Source organism: Vombatus ursinus, unplaced genomic scaffold (assembly GCF_900497805.2).
Source record: "Vombatus ursinus unplaced genomic scaffold, bare-nosed wombat genome assembly UNPS02014793.1, whole genome shotgun sequence".
Lineage (NCBI taxonomy): Eukaryota > Metazoa > Chordata > Mammalia > Diprotodontia > Vombatidae > Vombatus > Vombatus ursinus.
In genome coordinates, this window is record NW_020954571.1 from 10876523 (window position 1) to 10893489 (window position 16967).

The following is a 16967-nucleotide window of genomic DNA, read 5'->3' on the forward strand; positions in this document are numbered from 1 at the left end:
CCAAGCCTATGTAAAGCAAATCAGCAAGACAGTCCCTTGATGGTCCTAAGTTATACCTTTCTGTTTATCCACTTCCCTCTCCCATTGTGACTGACTCCCCAGTTGTTCTTACCTGCTGTTGATACAACATGCAGTAGCATTTCAATCTCACAAGTGAACAGTGTCCAACTGCTGTAGGAGTATTCCCAGCGTACTAGGTAAGCCCGGTCATCCAGCATTACCTGACCCACTGTGCCCTGAGGTATACGAAGATTGGTCTGACCTCCTACAGGAGGAAAAAAGAAGGATGAAAAACCAGGCTCATTGCTGGGCACTCAAAAGCAAGAAAATTCTTCATTATCACTATTATTCTAATCATAACTGTATTCCATTTACCTTTTTTCTTACTTTTTTTGTGCAAAACCTTTTAAATTTATTTTTTAATTAATTAATTTACTTATAGTTTTCAACATTCACTTCTATAAGCTTTTGAGTTTTAAATTTTCTCCCCCTCCCTCCCCACCTCCATCCATAAGATGGCATGCAATTTGATACAGGCTCTACATATATATCCTATTAAACATATTTTGACATTAGTCATGGTGTAAAGAAGAATTAGAATCAATAGGAGGAACCACAAGAAAGAAGAAACAAAACAAAACAGAAGGAAAAAAAAGAGCAAACAGTATGCTTTGATCTGCATTCAGACTCCAGAGTTCTTTCTCTGGATGTGGACAGCATTTTCCATCATGAGACTTGTGGACATGTCTTAGACCCTTGCATTGCTGAGAAGAGCTAAGTCTATCAAAGTTAGTCACAGCACAACATGGCTATTACTATGTATGGTGTTCTCCTGGTTCTGCTCACTTCATTCAGCTTCAGTCCATACAAGTCTTTCCAGGTTTTTCTGAAGTCTTCCCGCTCATCATTTCTTATAGCACAATAGTATTCCATTACATTCCTATACCACAACTTGTTCAGCCATTCCCCAATTAATGGGCATCCCCTCAATTTCCAATTCTTTGCCATCACAGAAAGAGTTGCTATAAATATTTTTGTACACGTGGGTCCTTTTTCCACTTTTATGATCCGTTTGGGATATAGCCCTAGAAGTGCTATTGCTGGGTCAAAGGGGGCATGCACATTTTTATAGCCCTTTGGGCATAGTTCCAAATTGCTCTCCAAAATGGTTGGATCAGTTCATAACTCTACCAACAATGTATTAATGTTCCAATTTTCCCACATCTTCTCCAATATTTATCATTTTCCTGTTTTGTCGTGTTGGCCAATCTGATAGGTGTGATGTGGTACCCCAGAGTCGTTTTGATTTGTATTTCTCTAATCAATAGTGATTTAGAGCATTTTTTCATATGACTATAGATAACTTTAATTTCTTCATGTGAAAACTGCCTGTTTATATCCTTTGACCACTTATCAATTGGGGAATGACTTGTATTCTTATGAATCTGACTTAGTTCTCTGTATATTTTAGAAATGAGGCCCTTATTAGAAACACTGGTTGTAAAAATTCTTTCCTGGCGGAGCCAAGATGGCAGAGGGAAAGCAGTGACTTGAGCTCTCTCCCAAAGCCCTCCAAATACCTAAAAAAATGGCTCTAAACAAATTCTAAAGCAGCAGAACCCACAAAAAGACAGAGCGAAACAAATTTCCAGCCCAAGACAACCTGGATGGCTGATTGGAAAGGTATATCGCGCCGAGCGGGGAGAGAAGCGCAGTGAGGCATGGGCGTGCAGGCCGCAGTGACCCTGGAGCAGGCCTCAGAGGACTGAATCGCGGGCAGCTGTGGTGGTTTCCAGACTTCTCAACCCACACATGTCAAAGACAGCATGGAAGGTCAGTGGGAAAAGTCTGTGACTACGGTGAGAGAGGAGCTAGGTCTCAGCCGCAAGTCTCCAGAGAGGCCTGGGGCAGCGACTGTTTCCTGAATTTCCGGCCCACAGACTGAGGAGGAATTGAGTGGCTGATAAGAGGGGGATTGCAAGGATCTCTTTGCCAGTGCTGAGGCAGGAATCTCTTGCTCTACCGGTGCTTGGATCTGGGTCACAGTTCTATGGGGTGGTCCTGGGGTGAGGAGGAATGCTGGTGTGGTGAAGCTTGTTATGGCTGTGGAGAGGAAACACCTTGCCCCTTATCATATCACCTTGGAAGAACTGAAAATTTACAGGTCCCTAGAAGTATCTCTGAAAACAGCTGTACAAACCCCCAAAGCTTGGGACAGTACACTCTTCACATTGGAAGCACACTTTTACCTTAACAAAGAGTTTAAAACTCAAGTAATTGGCCGGCATCATGAGTAAGCAGCGCAAAAAGAGTCAGACTATATTATCTTACTTTGGTGACAAAGAAGATCAAAACATACAACCAGAAGAAGACAACAAAGCCAAAGCTCCTACATCCAAAGCCTCCAAGAAAAATATGAATCAGTCCCAGGCCTTGGAAGAGCTCAAAAGGGATTTTGAGAAGCAAGTAAGAGAAGTAGAGGAAAAACTGAGAGTGATGCAAGCAAATCATGAAAAACAAGTCAACAGCTTGCTAAGGGAGACCCAAAAAAATACTGAAGAAAATAACACCTTAAAAAATAGCCTAACCCAAATGGCAAAAGAGGTCCAAAAAGCCAATGAGTAGAAGAATGCCCTAAAAAGCAAAACTGACCAAAGGGAAAAGGAAGTCCAAAAGATTACTGAAGAAAATACTTCCTTAAAAATTAGAATAGAGCAACTGGAAGCTAGTGACTTTATGAGAAATCAAGACACTGTAAAACAAATCCAAAAGAATAAAAATTAGAAAACAAAGTGAAATATCTCATTGGAAAAACAACTGACCTGGAAAATAGATCCAGGAGAGAGAATTTAAAAATTATTGGACTATCTGAAAGCCATGATCAAAAAAAGAGCCTAAACATCATCTTTCAAGAAATTATCAAGGAAAACTGTCCTGATATTTTAGAACCAGAAGGCAAAATAGAAACTGAAAGAATCCACCAATCTCCTCCTGAAAAAGATGCCCAAAGGAAAACTCCTAGGAATATTGTAGCCAAATTCCAGAGTTCCCGGGTCAAGGAGAAAATATTACAAGCAGCCAGAAAGAAACAATTCAAGTATTGTGGAAACACAATCAGGATAACACAAGATTTAGCTGCTTCTACATTAAGGGACCGCAGGGCATGGAATATAATATTCCAGAGAGCAAAGGAGATAGGATTACAACCAAGAATCACCTACTCAGCAAAACTGAGTATAATCCTGCAGGGGAAAAAATGGTCATTCAGTGAAATAGAGGACTTTCAAGCATTCTTGATGAAAAGACCAGAGTTGAATAGAAAATCTGATTTTCAAATACAAGACTCGAGTAGAACATGAAGAGGTAAACAGGAAAGATAAAGTCATAAGAGATTTATTAAGGTTGAATTGTTTACATTCCTGCATGGAACGATAATATTTGTAACTCATGAGACCTTTGTCAGTATTAGGGTAGTTGGAGGGGAAAAATTATACACATGTATATATAGATATAGATAGATAGATAGATAGATAGAGGGCACAGGGTGAGTTGAAAATGAAGGGGTCATATCTGGAGAATAAAATTAAGGGGTGAGAGAGGAATATACTAGGAGAAGGAGAAAGGGAGAGGTAGAACAGGGTAAATTATCCCACAAAAAAAAAAAGCAGAAAAGAAAAGAAAAGGTTCTTATAGTGGAGGGGAAATGGGGGAAGGTAAGAGGGAATGAGTGAATCTTATTCTCATAGGATTTGACTTAAGGAGGGAATAACATACACACTTAATTGGGTGTGGAAATCTGTCTTACCCTACAGGAAAATGGGGAGGAAGGGGACAAGAGAATAGTGGAATGAGAGGAGGGCAAATTGGGAAAGGGAGTAATCAGAAGCAAATACTTCTGAGGAGGGACAGGGTCAAAAGAAAGAAAAGAATAAATGGGTGGGTGGGATAAGATTAAGGGAAATAGAGTTATTTTTTCACAGCATGTCTACTATGGAAGTGTTTTGCATAAGTGCACGTATATAACCCATATTTAGTTGCTTGCCTTATCAATGAGGGTGGGTGGGGAGGGAGGACGGGCGAAAATTTGGAACCCAAAGTTTTAAAAACACATGTTTAAAAAAAAATGTTTTCACATGCACCTGGGAAATAAGAACTACAGGAAATGGGGTACAGCAATCCATCCTGCCCTATCGGAAAATTGAAGGGGAAGGGGATAAGAGAAGGTGGGGAGAGATAGAAGGGAAGGCAGACTAGGGGAAGGGGTATTTAGAATGCATGCCATCTTGGGGTGGGGGAAGGGGCGAGATGGGGTGAAAATCTGGAACTCAAATGTTGTGGAAGTAAATGTTGAAAACAAAAAATAAAAATAAAAAAAAGAGAGAAAAAAAATTCTTTCCTAGTTTTCTGCTTCCCTTCTGATCTTAGTTGCATTGGCTTTGTTGGTGCAAAAACTTTTCAATTTAATGTAATCAAAATTATTCATTTTGCATTTCATCTCTATCTCCTGTTTGGTCATAGATTCTTCTGTTCTCCATAAATCTGACAGGTAAACTATTCCTTGCTCTCCCAGTATGCTTACAGTATCAGCCTTTATATCTAAATCATGAACCCATTTTGACTTTATTTTGGTATGTGATGTAAGATTTTGATCTATGCCTAGTTTCTGCCACACGCTTTTCCAATTTTCCTAGGAGTTTTTGTCAAATAGTGAGTTCTTTTATCCCAGAAGCTGGGGTCTTTGGGTCTATCAAACAGTAGATTACTACAGTCATTGACTACTGTGTCTTGTGTGCCTAACCTATTCCACTGATCCACCACTCTTAACCAGTACCAAGTAGTTTTGATGATTGCTGCTTTAAAATACAATTTAAGACTAGTATGGCTAGGCCACCTTCCCTAACATTTCTTTTCATTAGTTTCCTTGATATTCTAGACCTTTTGTTCTTCCAGATGAATCTTATTATTTTTTCTAGCTCTATAAAATGATTTTTTGGTAGTTTGATTGGTATGGCACTGAATGAGTAAATTAATAAGAAAAATTTAGGTAGAATTGTCATTTTTATTATATTAGCTCAGTCTACCTATGAGCAACTAATGTTTTTCCAATTATTTAGATCTGACTTTGTCTGTGTGAAACCTTTTCCTTATTTTTTAGCATTTCTATCACTACATTTTAATATTAATAAAAGATCATATTTGCAAAATGGTTTACAGGTTACAAAGTGCTTTTCTCACAATAACATTAGGAGGCTACATGCAAATATATTATCCCCATTTTACAGCTGAGGAGTGACTTGCCCAGACATTAAGTCATTAAGCTAGGACTTGAACCCTAGGTCTTGTGACTTCAAGTCCACTGCTTTTCCCCCTATCCCACACTACTTCCCTAAAAAACTCTCTACTAATCTGGGAGAATTACTCTTCCCAACAGCCTCTGAAAGAGTTTAAGGCTCTCTATAGTAGTCCCTTTAAAATGTACTTCTCCATTAAATAAATATGAATTACAAAGAAGATGTCTATTGAGAGGCCACTGTAAAATTCAATTAAGAACTACTAACCTTTCCATACATTCAAAAGCATCCTGTTAAGTTAAAAAAATGAGCTCTGCTTTTTTCTTACCAAGAGGGTAAAGGAGTTTTGGTGTCTGCCTCCGCCAGAGGGTCCCATCTTCATGTGAGATCACATCATGGGGCCTATGTTTATAAAGCTCATTGTAGAAAGACATTTTATCCAGGAAACTATATACCTGCAGAAAGAGACAGAAACCCTGGTCACCTGCAACCACCTCAGGGTCAAACAGAGAAGACAGTCTAATTCCTCTTTTGATTTTCTAATCAAAATAGTCAACACAATGTCTTCCCAAAATATCCCATAGCTACTTTGCTACCATCTGAATAATTATAGTATTTACCATTTGTAACATTCATTTGGTAGTGACGTATCCTTTATATGTATGTAAGTATCATGCTGCTAACTAGATAGTAAGTTTATTAAGAATGGAATCTGTTTTCAATTTTTTTGTATCCTGCCATTGTGCCTGGATATAGCAGATACTTAATACACATACTCAAAATTTAGAAAAGATTACTCAACACAAACTGTGTGCAAGGTCTTGTGCTAGGTGCTGAAGGAGATAAAAGATGAATTAAGTATGAACTTAGAAAAAGATTCATCGATTGTGTGGGATAACTGGAGATCAGCAGAAGCACCAAAGACAAGGAAGAGCCAGAAACAAGAAGAGTATTTAGTCGTGCAGACCATGCTCCCAGTAACTCAAGATCAAAATTTAAATCTCCCCTCTTCATTTTCACTCAGACCCTCTGATCCAAAGGGTTCTGGTACAGGAGTAAAAACACTCCTTGCTCCCCACTGCAACTTACAAACTCCCCCTTTACAACCACCACTCAGCAATCTCTTCCCCTTTGAGGGTCATGCTACCCAAATCTATCCCCCAATCTGGATCTTGGTGACAGTTATCTATTGAACCCCTCATTCAACTGTCTTCCTCAATGAGATCACTGCCTGGCTCACAGACTTTTTCTCTACCCGACCCATAAATGTTCCATTTCTATATTTATGAACTCTAAAAATTCCTTTATCTGAACATCCTCCCTCTACCTTATAACTTCTAACTCTGTTCTTTGTCCTCACTGTGACCACTAATCTCTTCATCCCTCACTTCTTTCCCAGGACATCATCTTTGTACTGGCAACTCTGAATTCTTTAGCACTCTCCTCCCTTCCCTATCTCAATCCCTCAGTGAATTGGTTAAACTCTACACTACCATTTACATTCAAATTTCTTGCTACCAATTTTGGATTACCAGGACTATCTACCTCTTCAGCTCCTATTCAGATGCTGAAAAGAATGAGAGAGAAATCACAGAACCATAGTGATTTCATCTGCTACAGATCTATTCTACATAACTTCAACTGAGCACTGCTGAACACTTGCTGCAGCAAGGTAATCACCAAGTGAAATAGTACAGAGTGGTTCAACTATCAGCACTATTCAGATGATTCTCAGATTTATGTGACAGACCCCGTTCTCTCTCCTGAGTTACAGCTCTGTAACAACAATTGCTTCTCGGACATATCAAACTGTATATCCTATAGCCATCTCAAACTCAGCATCTCCAAAACAGAATTATTACCTTTCCCTCAAAACCCTCTCTTCTTCCCCATTTCAATATTACTGTTAAGGATACCACCATTTTCCCAGTCACCTAGGCTCATGACTCCTCACTAGTTGTCATCCCACACATTCAATCTGCTCTCAAATGTTATCATTTTTACCTTTGCAACGTCTTGTAAATAACTCTTTCTCTCAATTCCCACAGTTATCACCCTACAATAGGTACTGGTCGATCCACCTCTGCCCTGGACTACTGAAAAGACCTTCCAAGTGGTCTCCTTGCTTCAAGTCTGTCCTCACTCCAATCCTTCGTACACTTAACTGCCAAAGTGATCTTCCTAAATCACAAATCTTTCTCTCTCACACACAACTCCAAAATCCTGTTTGGCATTTAAAGTACGTCACAACCTATCTCCTTCATCCCTTTCCAGTCTTCTTATACTTTCTTCCTCTCACAGACACTAAGATGCTGCTATACAGATGTCTTGTGCTCTTCACCCATGACTCCAACCTGCTAACCCCATGCGTTTATATTGACTGTTCCCTACACTTGGAATATTTTTCTTCCTCTCCTCCTCCTGGGTTTCCTCAAGACTCAGCTCAAATTCCTTCCTCTACAGGAAGTCTTCCCTCACCCTGCCCTCTATCCCTAGTCCCTTCCCTCTAAGATTCTCTTCTATGTACATGTTTATCTTATATGTATATAGTTATTTGAGTGCTGACTCTCCCATAAGAATATGAGCACCTTGAGAATAGTGACCAGAGTCCTGCCTTTCTTTGTATCCCCAACATTCAGCACAGTGCTTAGAATACAGCAAACTCTTCATAAATGTTTGTTGCATGGCTAATAGGAAAATATGTTTTGCATGACTTCACATGTATAATTGATATCACATTGCTTGCCTTCTCAATATGTGGGGGAGGAACAGAAGGGAGGGAGAGAATGTGGAACTCAAAATTTTAAAAAATAACTAAGTAAATAAACAGATAAATAACTGAATAAATAGATAAAAAGGGTAAAAATTGTTTACTGAGTGACATCCTCACATTCAAGCAGTTGCCAAGTCCTGTCAAGTCTCCTTTTATACTACCTTTGGCATCTACTCCCTTTTATTCACTCATATTGTCACCAGTCTTGTTCAGACTAGGGTGCTTGGACTATTCTAAACAACCTTCTAATTGATCTCCCTGTCTTCAGCCTTTACCCCCTTCAATACATCCAAAATACAAGTTGCCAAATAACCTTCCTAAGGTATAGATTGAAACATATCACTCTCTTGCTCAAAATATCTTCAGAGGTTCCCTATTCTCTCTCTTTTTTCCCCCCATTCTCTTTAAGATAAAAACAATCTCTTTATGCTGCCACATATCTTTTTCAGCTTTATTCTCGATTATTCCCCTTTCTATACTCTATGTTCCAGCCAAACTGGATTACTACCTGTTCCCTGAATATAACAAGTTGTCTCATCTCCATGCACTGGCATAGGCTGTCCCACATTCAAGAAGAGTGCAGTGTCCTTATCTCCATGTTTCAGAAGGTTTCCCTTCTTTCAAAACTTAGCTCAGGTGCCACCTTCCCCATACAGCCTTCCCTGATCCCTGCCCGTAGCTGAACATGTACATATCCTTTCCCCCCTCAAGTTTTTCTAAAGCATTTTATCTGGCTCTCTACTTTACTCTGATCACTTCCTATCTCATACTATACCTGTTCCCCAAACACACCATTCCCTTACTTGTTATTAATCTGTGCACATTATACAACAAAACACTACCTCCTACTCTTCAACCCCAAATAGGGTACTTGAGGGAAGAGGCTGTCATATTCTTTTTTTTATGTCCAACAACTAGCATAAAGCTTTGCATAGAGAAAGCACTCAATAAATGTTTGCTGAATTGGGCAAAGGACTAAGGCATACAAATTCTGAAGGTCAGTTTCCTAGTTTTCCCAATGGGACAATAGAAAGGACTTGAATTTTGGATGAAGGCTTTATTGAGGGGATATTTATACAAAGCCTCGTAAGAGTAACTCTTATTTTTCATAAGTACCTGACTGCGCTACATACCTTTTTGGCTGTGGATTTCCCTGATACAAGGGCTCTGAGCAACTGCAAAAGAGGAGAGAGGAGATGGGGGAACATCCCACACACACTATCCAAGATGATCCCTAGCCCTGAAGTTGGTTCCTAGGAGAGGAAGGAAATAAAATAATTAATTTCTCACTTTCAACAAATCAAAGCATAATTTTTTCCCCATAATAGAGCAGGTAATTACTGTTATTAAAGCAACAACATATTTTCTCTAGATTTTCCAGCATCCAAAACATAAAATCTTTACCAATGGAAGAAATTTTTTTTCTCCCTGACAACATTAGCTTCTGAAATGACTATAGAAAAATATTATTTACCACAATAAGAGTTACTACATGACTAGATTTATTACATAAGGGGTGATAAGTGACTAACATATATATATACACATACACACACATACATATATATACACATATATACACACATACATATATAAAGTTACATAATACATATCATGTAACAAAAAAAAAAAAAAAACACCTCTCTCAATGGGGAAAAAAGATGTGATGACCATCCTTGATACAGATATCTTTTTCTTAAAAATAGAACTCTTGATATTTACAACTACCAAAAATGAATTGCAAATCTCCACTAGGTAGAACCTCAGTCCAAATATTATCACTTGATACCAGTTTTTCCTAGAATATTTTGATTCTGTGCAAAAGCACAGTCCATGGGTGGGGAAAAGTTCAAATATGTAGACTCAATGAAATTTAGCAGATCAACTAGACCATAAGACATAAGGAAGTATATTAACACTAGGTATAGCTTTGGGGTTAGTAGCTTCTATTAATACTGCGAACAGTGTTGATAGGTAACCATTCTCTCAGACGCCAAACATGCACCCCCAAACAGCTGAAATACTTTCATAAGAATTCAAATGTACTACTACTGGTGTTCTTGAACTTCATCAATAGGACTTAAAACAAGGCACATGGGGAAGCTGGTATCAAGACAAGCTCCCAACAGGGAAATGGATTAATGATTCAATACAAGAAACTCCCTTCCATCTAAAGAATTCTGCAGCAGAAATGGAAAGATTACCTGAGACCCCTAGACTTACCGTTCCCCAGAAGAGTTCTGGAAGAGAAGGGTCTGCTAGAACTTCACATGCTGTGTCAATGACATCCTATAAAGGGAAAGAGAGAAAACAAGATTGACTTGGCTTGATAGTTTCTTGTCAGTCTGTCTTTTTTCACTGCATCATGTTAAACCAGAAACACCAAACTTTCTACCATTTAAATATGCTAATTTCTCTGTATGATCTGTAAACATGAGCAAGACACATAAAATTTATTCTATTCCTTCATTTTTTGGGCAACTCAAGAGCTTTTCAGTTGTCTCATGTTCATGCTCTACTGTGTTCAAAAACAGATTCCTACCCTTATGGGTCATGAAGATACAACATGCAAACTCTAGAATAATAGTTTTCATGTCTTTCGAACTTCAAACTGGTTTGACAAATAAAAAATGTAATTTCCAAAATAGCATAATACTGAGAAGAACCGATAGCAATTACACACAAGCTACTATTCTTGAAAGGCCATTTCACTGGTAAGCAGCTTTAGTAGCTTTCATTCAAAGGATACAGAAAATTCCAACACTTACTTGCTGATTGCCTAATGTGTGTAACTCCAATGAGGTGAGAACAAAAGAAAGCAGTCCATAGACGCACATGCAAGCAGTACTTGTAGTACACTGTAAAAACCAAAGCAATTGATGAGGAACAAGACTAGCCCTTCCCCAGCCACACCCCAAATCCAGACCAACCCTACTTCATTTATTTGGGTACTTAACGGAGGAAAGAATTTGAGGTCTGATTAACTCTCCTAACTAAAGGCAAAAATGACCAAGGATCAGAAAAGTCAAGGGAAATAATACAACAAAAAAAACCCAACAAAACAAAACCTAACAACCATGAAGGAACAACCTTGAAATTACCAAAATTCATGGAAGGAAGAAGACTAACATGCTACTACTACTACTGCTAATAGCTGCTTACATTTAGAAAATGTTTACGAGCATACTACATACATTTTGCTTTCTCAAGTAATGCAAGTTTTTTTTAATTTTTATTTTCAGTTCCAAATTCTCTCCCTTCCTCCACCCCCCATCCATTGAGAAGATAGTAAATATGATATCCATTTTATATAAGAAGTCATGCAAAACATATTTCCACATAGCCACAGAATTCTTAAACTCATGTTTAAGAGACAAGGAAACTGAATTTCACAAAGGTTAAATGACCTGTTACTAATAGAATTAGTCAATATTGACAACTGAACCCCAAGTCTTGATGTGGGAACTCCCTTGACTAGTACAGATCTCTATTCTATCAACAACTTAGTCGGTAAGTCTTAGAGAGTCGCCTGAGGCTCAGATAGTTTAGTTAAGTGACATTTAGCACAGTCAAATCAAAACGTCTTTCAACTATACTACACTGCCTGGTTGACAGAAAGCATAGATAGGCCTCACTCACATATCCCTGAGAAAAAACTATTAGTGCTTCTAAGAAATTAACCTAATACTACTGGTGTTACCACAATGGAACTATTTAGCTGAATTTCTACCTTACTAGGCCAAGGGTAAATGATCCCATGCACATCAAGTCTTAGAACAGGTTTCAAGAAATCTTCTATATAGCCTCATTATATATGAAATTGAATCCAAGCACAAAATATTTCACCACCATTCTGACCAGGACTAAAGATCAGGTTAATCTTTAAGGAACTGTTCTTTTCTCTGCCCATTTCTCACTCCCAAATGCCCAGGGAAGACTCACATTATTTCCTCCACTGGCTAGCGACCGCAGCAGCCGTGTCAAGTACTGGAAAACATTGAGTTGGATGGCTGTGCTGCCCATCCTCCTGATGACACTGCTTGTTTCTTCTGGGTTTAAGGTGTGACGGAGTAAAGCCCAGGCTAAAAGCACAGGGGCATGATGAGGGATGTCCCCTAAGGTCAACATCAGGTGGTCCATATTCTGTTAAAGGAAAAAGACAATAGCTAGTACAAATGAAATAAGAATGATCAACACCCTAGTAGATGTTGATATCAATCACAGCTTTGGGATACCAGTGGAATCCTAACACAAGGCAAGAGGGATTCTTATTGATTTCCCCTAAATATTGCTTGCTACCATCACAAGAGTATCTTAGTAATCATCACTGCTCTAGTGAGGCTCATTTAGATCACAAATTGTGTTAATAAAAGAATCAAGATGGAAAGAGATAAAGGCAATCGGAAAATCCTACCCTCACAAGTAGATTTTTCCATTTTCAGGAAGGATCACAAAGCGCTCAAAATTTGATCAATTATCCTCTAAAATATGGATCACCCTCATCTTGTAATTCGTAATCTTTGTATGAGAAAATGTGGATGGGAGAGAAGGTTAAAGAAAATCAATCCTTCTTGGGAACTGAATGATCAAAGAGGCAATGTGGTATCGTAGATAAAGAGCCAGCCTTGGAGTCAGGTATACCTGGGTTCAAGTCCAGCTTCTGATACATACTGGCTGTATGACCTTGGGCAAGTCATTTAACTTCTCAGTGCCCCAGGCAATTTTCTAAGACTATAAGGTGCGTTGCTGACCTACATTGGTAGGAAATCCTGAGGATAAATCCTATATAGGGAAATAAATTATGTTTTGTTTAGTCTATATTATAATGTGCATATATTCAGGGGAATCAATTTAATCAACTAACTAACCTGTCAAAGATGGTCATATCCAGAGTGTTAACAGTACTCCTAAAGAGATCTTCAATTAGAATCAAATCCAAAGTTTACCTGACATATGAGCCCATCCTGGGCAAACTGATGGAGCTCTGTCCTATCATCCAAAGCACATTTATGTAACGAGTCAATATCCATTCCCTCTACCAGGATAAGGGCACTGAAGTAGCTAGAAAGAAAGAGCATGAAGGGGTCATATATGAGACTCTAGACCAGACTAGAGAATAAGGTAAGATACAATGAACTTCACAGCATACTATCATTTTCACCTAAAAGAAGATGAAATAAAACATAAGAAATCAAAGATTCTTTGGATAGTACAAAGCCAAGAGGAATAAAAAAAGCTCTAGAGAACACCAAGAATGAAACATACTTCCTGCTTCTTAACAGAGAGATAGTGGACTAGAAGCGTGAAATGAGGTATAAATTTTCTAACATAGCTAACACTTTGATTTACTTTGCTATACTTAATTGTTACAAGTCAGTTAGGCAGGAAGGTGGAACAGTCAATAAAGCGCTGGACATGGAGTCATGAATAATTAAATTCATATACTTCCCCAGATACTTATTAGCTGTGTGACCCTGAGGAGGTCACTTAATCTCTCTAAGTCTCAGTTTCCTCAACTGTAAAATAGAGATGATAATAATAGCACCTACCTACCAGAGTTATTGTGAGGATCAAATGAGATAACATGCTTTGCAAACCTCAAAGCTTTATATAAATGCTATTATTATTATTATTATTATGATTATTATTACAGAGTAAAATTATATTGGAAGGAAAGATGAAGGTGGACAGTGATATTTACTGTGATATTTAAGTAACAGTGTATATTTAAGGAAGTAGAAAAAAAACCCACCAGTAAAACTTTTCTAAAAAGGAGCTGGAGACAAACGTATTAGATGAAGAACATTAAAAACATCTAGGTACTTCAGAATTTGCCCTTCGCCACCAGTGTTAATTGTGCTAGCACTCTGCCAACCTAACAGGAGTCCTCCCCTCCAAGGTTCCAGAAGCACAGAATTCCTGAGAGTTGGAAACAACTTCACTGGCCGTCTAGTCCAAGTTCCATTTTCAGGAAGGATCACAAAGAGCTCAAAATTTGATCAATTATCCTTCAAAATATGAATCACTCTCACCTTGCAATTCATTTTTTTTATTTTTTAGTGAGGCAATTGGGGTTAAGTGACCTGCCCAGAGTCACACAGCCAGGAAGTATTATGTGTCTGAGGCCGCATCTGAACTCAGGTCCTCCTGACTCCAGTGCTGGTGCTCTATCCACTGTGCCACCGAGCTGCCCCACAATTCATATTCTTTGTATGAGAAAATGTGGATGGGAGAGAAGGGTAAAGAAAAGGGAGCACAGACTTAACATTTGGTCAGCAAGCCTCAGCTAGAAGGCCTCCAAACAGGGGAAACTCATGCCACTCTGGACAGCTCAAACTGCTGAGAAGCCTAGATTTTCTTCTATGCAATGTCTAGCCTGGGCTGGTTGCCCTGCCTTCTAAAGCCGAGGAGAACAAGTCTAAACTTTCCTCTTCCTTCCTAACTTATTCCTAGCATGCCTTTCTTCCATCTGAACATAGCTTTCAGCACTGGAGTCAGGAGGACCTGAGTTCAAATCCGGACTCAGACACTTGACACTTACTAGCTGTGTGACCTTGGGCAAGTCACATATTGCCTAGCCAAAAAAAAAAAAATCAAAAACTGAACAGAGCTTGCAGATTCCCCCAAGTCTTCTCTTCTCCAGGCTAAACATCCCTAGATTCTTCAACCAGTCATCATATGGCATGAATTCAAGGCCTTTCACCACCAAAATGGTCAAGCCTTCCTTTTCCACTCATGTCCTTCTTAAACTGTGAAGAACAGAAATGAATACAGAATTCCAGATATATTCTGACAAGGGGAGAGTGCAGAGTGACTCTCAGCTTATTCCTGGAAATGACTTCTGTTAACGTAGTCCAAGGTTGCATTGGCTTTCTTTACCACATCATCTTGCGGACTCACTTTCCTTGACAACGGCACATGGGCTTGTTGGAGTAAGGAAGGAATATTATCCAATAACTTAAATGGACAAAACGGGGAGGTGGGTAAAGTAGAGTCTGAAGTTCACTAAACCCTTTCAATTGGAAAAAACAAACTGCAAAACCCCCCCATCCCCCCATCTCATACTTAACGCAGTCGATTTTTTTTTTTAATACTCAAGTATAAGACTATACACATTATCCTACTGCATTTCATGTAAGATTCAGCCCAATGCTTTAGCTTGGGAAAATCTTTTTAGATTCTGATTCATCAATCCAATGTATTAATTATTCCTCTCAGCTAAATGTCACCTGCAATTTTTGAGCATGTTATTTATCTATGTCTTTTTCCAAGTCACTGACAAAAACATTAACTAGCACAAGACTAAGAACAGATCCTGGAGATCATCTGCCACTCTGACATGGAACCACTTAAGACCCCTCTAGGACAGACCACTCACCCAGTTCTAGATACTGATAACTGTATCATCATCTAGGCCATATCACTCCATCTCCTCTAGAGGAAAAATATGAGCTACTTAACCCATGAAAATCCTTTCTAAAATGGTAACCTGTATCTATAACATTCCCTTCATCTACCAGTTTAGTAACTGTCAAAACAGGAAATGTTAGGTTAGTCTGACATGACTCTTTTTTTTTTTTTTTTTTTTTTTGGTTAGGCAATTGGGGTTAAGTGACTTGCCCAGGGTCACACAACTATTAAGTGTCAAGTGTTTGGTCTGAGACCAGATTTGAACTCAGGTCCTCTTGACTTCAGGGCCAGTGCTCTATCCACTGCACCACCTAGCTGCCCCAACATGACTCATTCTTGATGAAGCCATTCCGCACTCTAAATGACTTTCTAGACGTTCACCAACCATCTCTTTAATGAGCCATTCTAGACTTTCCCTAGGAATCTTAAGTCAAATTCATTGATTGATAGATTGCAGACTCTGTTCTCTTCTCTTCTTTGAAACCTTGAACTTGACCCTTCTCCAAACTAGCTGTATTTGTCCCATTCCACTATCTTTCAAATATTACTGAAGGTTCAGCAATCATATCTGAGAGTCTTTTCTGTTTCTGAGAATCTGGGTTCATCTAAGTCAGGTAACTTGAATTTAGGAAGGGTAACCAAATGTCCTCTTACTATGTCCTTATGTATCCTATATATCAGTTCAGTACGGTACAGTAAAAAGTGTGCTGGACTCAAGTCAAAGACGTTGGGTTCAAATCCCACTTTTGCTACTTACTAGCTGTGTGACCTTGAGCAATTACTTAACCTCTCTTGGCTTTAGTTTCTCATCTGTAAAAATTGGAGGATGATTAGATAGACAGCTTATAAGGTCCCTTCCAGTCTACAACTATAATCCTAAGAACTCTCTCCTAGCCCTATTTGTTCTGTAATCTCACAAATAACAGTCAAAAGAGACTTCTTCTTACCAACAGACATGCCATTTCTAACATTACTGATCTAGTAACCAGACAGAGTATCAACATTTCTATTTTATCAATAGGGCTGCAGTGAGATGTATTCCAAGTGGAACCTATGATAGCTAGATTGATTAGAGCACCACAATTATGGGTTCAAGTTCTGTACGACCCAGTAATAAGCATGCCTCAAACTCAGATTGCATCCTTAATCCTCACAAGTGTGAGGTAAGGTCAGGAGAACAGATGGGGAAAAAATGTTTCAGTACAAAATCAACCCTTACTAGGAAAGAACTCAAAGTACATGCCCTATAAATTAAATGAGTAATGCCATTTTCCACATGAAGGATGGTATATTATTATTGCTATTCAAAGTCCCAGACCACAGATCTAGTTCCACCCTCAACTCATTACACAATCTCATACATAACAATTCACTCATCTGCTCCCCTAACAACCAAATGAGGAGCATATCCATTTCTTCATTGTCCCCTAAGGAAACAAGAATAACTAAATGTGTCTGTTAAGTGTCCTAAACTTGTAAACAAAGAATTAATA

The 16967-nt window shown here is 38.7% G+C and overlaps 1 protein-coding gene across 2 annotated transcripts in view; it reads right to left on the reverse strand.

Moving 5' to 3' along the window:
• NUP188 (nucleoporin 188) overlaps positions 1 to 16967 on the reverse strand; it is a 46023-nt gene that overhangs the window by 16006 nt on the left and 13050 nt on the right. For both annotated transcript variants that reach the window (XM_027869432.1, XM_027869431.1), the window contains exons 10-16: positions 13011 to 13125; positions 12007 to 12207; positions 10833 to 10922; positions 10288 to 10353; positions 9198 to 9317; positions 5620 to 5746; positions 113 to 265 (exon numbers count right to left, since the gene is read on the reverse strand). In XM_027869432.1, coding sequence (XP_027725233.1) covers positions 113 to 265; positions 5620 to 5746; positions 9198 to 9317; positions 10288 to 10353; positions 10833 to 10922; positions 12007 to 12207; positions 13011 to 13125 — 872 coding nt within the window. The remainder of the gene's footprint in view (positions 1 to 112; positions 266 to 5619; positions 5747 to 9197; positions 9318 to 10287; positions 10354 to 10832; positions 10923 to 12006; positions 12208 to 13010; positions 13126 to 16967) is intronic.